The sequence below is a fragment of the Monoraphidium neglectum genome, assembly GCF_000611645.1.
Source record: "Monoraphidium neglectum strain SAG 48.87 unplaced genomic scaffold scaffold03934, whole genome shotgun sequence".
Classification (NCBI taxonomy): Eukaryota; Viridiplantae; Chlorophyta; class Chlorophyceae; order Sphaeropleales; family Selenastraceae; genus Monoraphidium; species Monoraphidium neglectum.
The window spans coordinates 1-2,542 of record NW_014009695.1 but is presented as its reverse complement, the minus strand read 5'-3'; the positions used below and the strand labels follow the sequence as shown (position 1 = coordinate 2,542).

Sequence of the window (2,542 nt, the reverse complement as noted above, 5' to 3'; positions counted from 1 at the left end):
GGTCTGTGTGCAGGTGGTGACTGAGTGGTCGAGGTGGGTGGTGGTCGCGCACGCGGGACCAAGCAGAGATGCCCATTTGTGGGGGGAGGCGGGGGCCGCGGCAGCGTGAACACGCGTGCGTCCACTTCTGGTCGTGCGGTCCTCGCGCTGAGGCGACGGGCTCATACACGCTTGAATCCATACGCGCCCGTGCGCGCGCGCACACACACACACATACACACACACACACGCACACACACAACACACACTATCCCCCCCTCAAAACAAACAGCCGCGGAGATGTCTGAGATCCGCCTGGCGGTCTCGGGCGTCAAAGAGTCCCTCGAGTCCCTCCGCGCCAACGCCGACGCCTCCCGCGCCGGCATCTTGCGCCTCAACCTGCGGGAGAGCCGCGACATGCTCGCGCGGCGGCTGCGGGAGGCGACCGTGCCGGCCGCGTCGGCGGCGGGCGCGGGCACCGCGGCGGGCAGCCTCGCGGCGGCGCGGCGGGAGGCGCAGGTGCTGTTGGATGAGGTGGACGCGCAGTTCTTTTCGTGATCTGGTGATCTTAGTTGGTGTCGATGTTGATGCCGCATCCATGTGATCTGATTGCGCGCAAGACGGCTGTCCTGCTGCTGCGGCGCGGGACCAGCCCGGCCATGACTGCGGCCCATGCGGCGCTTCGCCAGACCTCGCAGCTGCAGCCTTTCGAGGCGCCTTCTGCGCCTCTGTGTGTGCATCGCCGCAGCTCCATTGCAGTTCGGCCCCAGACGCTACGTCTTTCTTGCGCGTGTGCTGCGACTATGTATGTGCTGTGTTGCTCGGCGCTCGTATGGTAGTACCTGTACCCCTCCCGACGGCGCCGCCGATTATGAACGCGCAGCAGCCCAGCAAAAGGGAGCAGCCCTCTGCACTCGCCCCCTGGTTTGCCGCGCTGACTCAAGCGCCACGGCGGCGCGCGCGTCGTCAGTTTCACCACCCTGTGACACTGTTCGCACAACTTCCGACAGGCCTCGTCACAACCCTCTGTGCGACACATTTACAACTGCTTGCCGTCAGTCAGCGATGATCGCAGGAAGCGCCGTCCGCAGCACCGACACGGCCAGGTCAGCGGTCAAAGTGCGGCGATGCAGCAGTGGCAGCCGTAATCAACTTTCAGCAATAAAGTAGATATGGACTCTGCACGGTAGTGGCAGGGCAGCCTGCAGCGTTTGCATGACAGTGGTGCGGCGGGGCGCCAAGAGTATAAATGTGTGATGAAATCCTCAATGATATGCAGGTGGGGCGGTGACGCAGGCGGCGGACCACACCCCCGAACTGTGCATTTGCCGGCCAGACAAACAGCATGGAGTTCGAGACGAAACGACACAAAGGGATGGTTGAAACGGAGCTACTGGTCTGTTGCGGCCTCCCCCTAACGCACCTGCGCGGGACCCGCGCAGATCAGCCGCAGCTCCCGTCCGTCGCGGTCAAGGGGGCAACCCCCCACGCTGCATGTGCACGAAGCAAAACGAATGTTTCTTCTATTCTCAGTGGGCTTGCAGCCAATTAATAATCTTCTCGGGGTCAGCCGTGGTGATGCCCTCTTCCTCTGCCACTTTTGGGTACAGCACTGGCGCGTCCACCCAGTGCCAATCTCCAGGAATGAAGATCCGGGCGGGGGGTGTGAGGGAGAGGGGCGGGGTCATGTTTTGAGGGGATGCAGAGGGGCAGGGGGGACCGCGTCGCGCACACTGTAGGGAGCCCTCTCTGCTGGAGCCTCGACTTTGGCGCCATCTCCTACTCTCCCACACCCCATCCTCTTTCCCTGCTAGCCCTCCCCGCTCCCCCATTCCCCACCCCTCCAAGCTGCCCATGCTTTCAATCAAATGCACCCAACCGTGCTAGCTCACCGGGCCCCAAGTCTGGTTTGTTCTGATCTGTGAACTGCTTGAGCAGAGGCACAGAGTACACCTGGCGCGGGGGCGACAAGACAGGCGGCAGTGAGTGAGCATGGGGACGAGGGCCGGTCCTTGCTCAAGCCTCAGGGGGCTTCGCGGGTGCGCGTGCGGAGGCACGCGGGCGGCTGGGCTGTTCAGACCCGACACGCATAGCCGCGGAGCAGCCGGCGCGGGGACCAAAGCGAGGGGCCCGGTTTCAGGTGGGCAGCGCAGGCGCACGGCCGCGCACAAGGGCAATCCAGTCGTACTCAAGGGACTGGCCTGCGTGGCGGCTGCTGTCGCGCACACGACTGTCTCGCAGGGCAGGGCGGCCCGTACCCTGAACCCTGGAATCCACCAACACCCACACAACGATAACAACACCCAAACGCGCCGGAGGCGCCGCTGCACGCGTGCCCAGCCGCGCGCCCCACCTGGCCGCGGTTGGCGACGCCTGCCCACAGCCCTGAACGCGATGGTGGGGGCGAACCACGAACACACGGGTTGTGAATCAGCTCCCTGGCTGCAGCTGATTGGTCCCCAGTGCCTTCTGATGCGTGCCATTCAATGGCACGGAAGTTCCGCCCTTATTGCTTGAAAAGGCACGAGGCTGCGCGCGCATGCACACACACCCACCCACCCAC

At 64.3% G+C, this 2,542-nt stretch overlaps 1 protein-coding gene across 1 annotated transcript in view; it reads left to right on the top strand.

Moving 5' to 3' along the window:
* MNEG_13610 (hypothetical protein) overlaps positions 1–537 on the top strand; it is a gene marked incomplete at both ends in the record, with an annotated part of 2,453 nt that extends 1,916 nt beyond the window's left edge. Inside the window, one exon of the mRNA XM_014037918.1 lies at positions 272–537. Coding sequence (XP_013893372.1) covers positions 272–537 — 266 coding nt within the window. The remainder of the gene's footprint in view (positions 1–271) is intronic.
* Between the last annotated feature and the right edge of the window lie 2,005 nt (positions 538–2,542).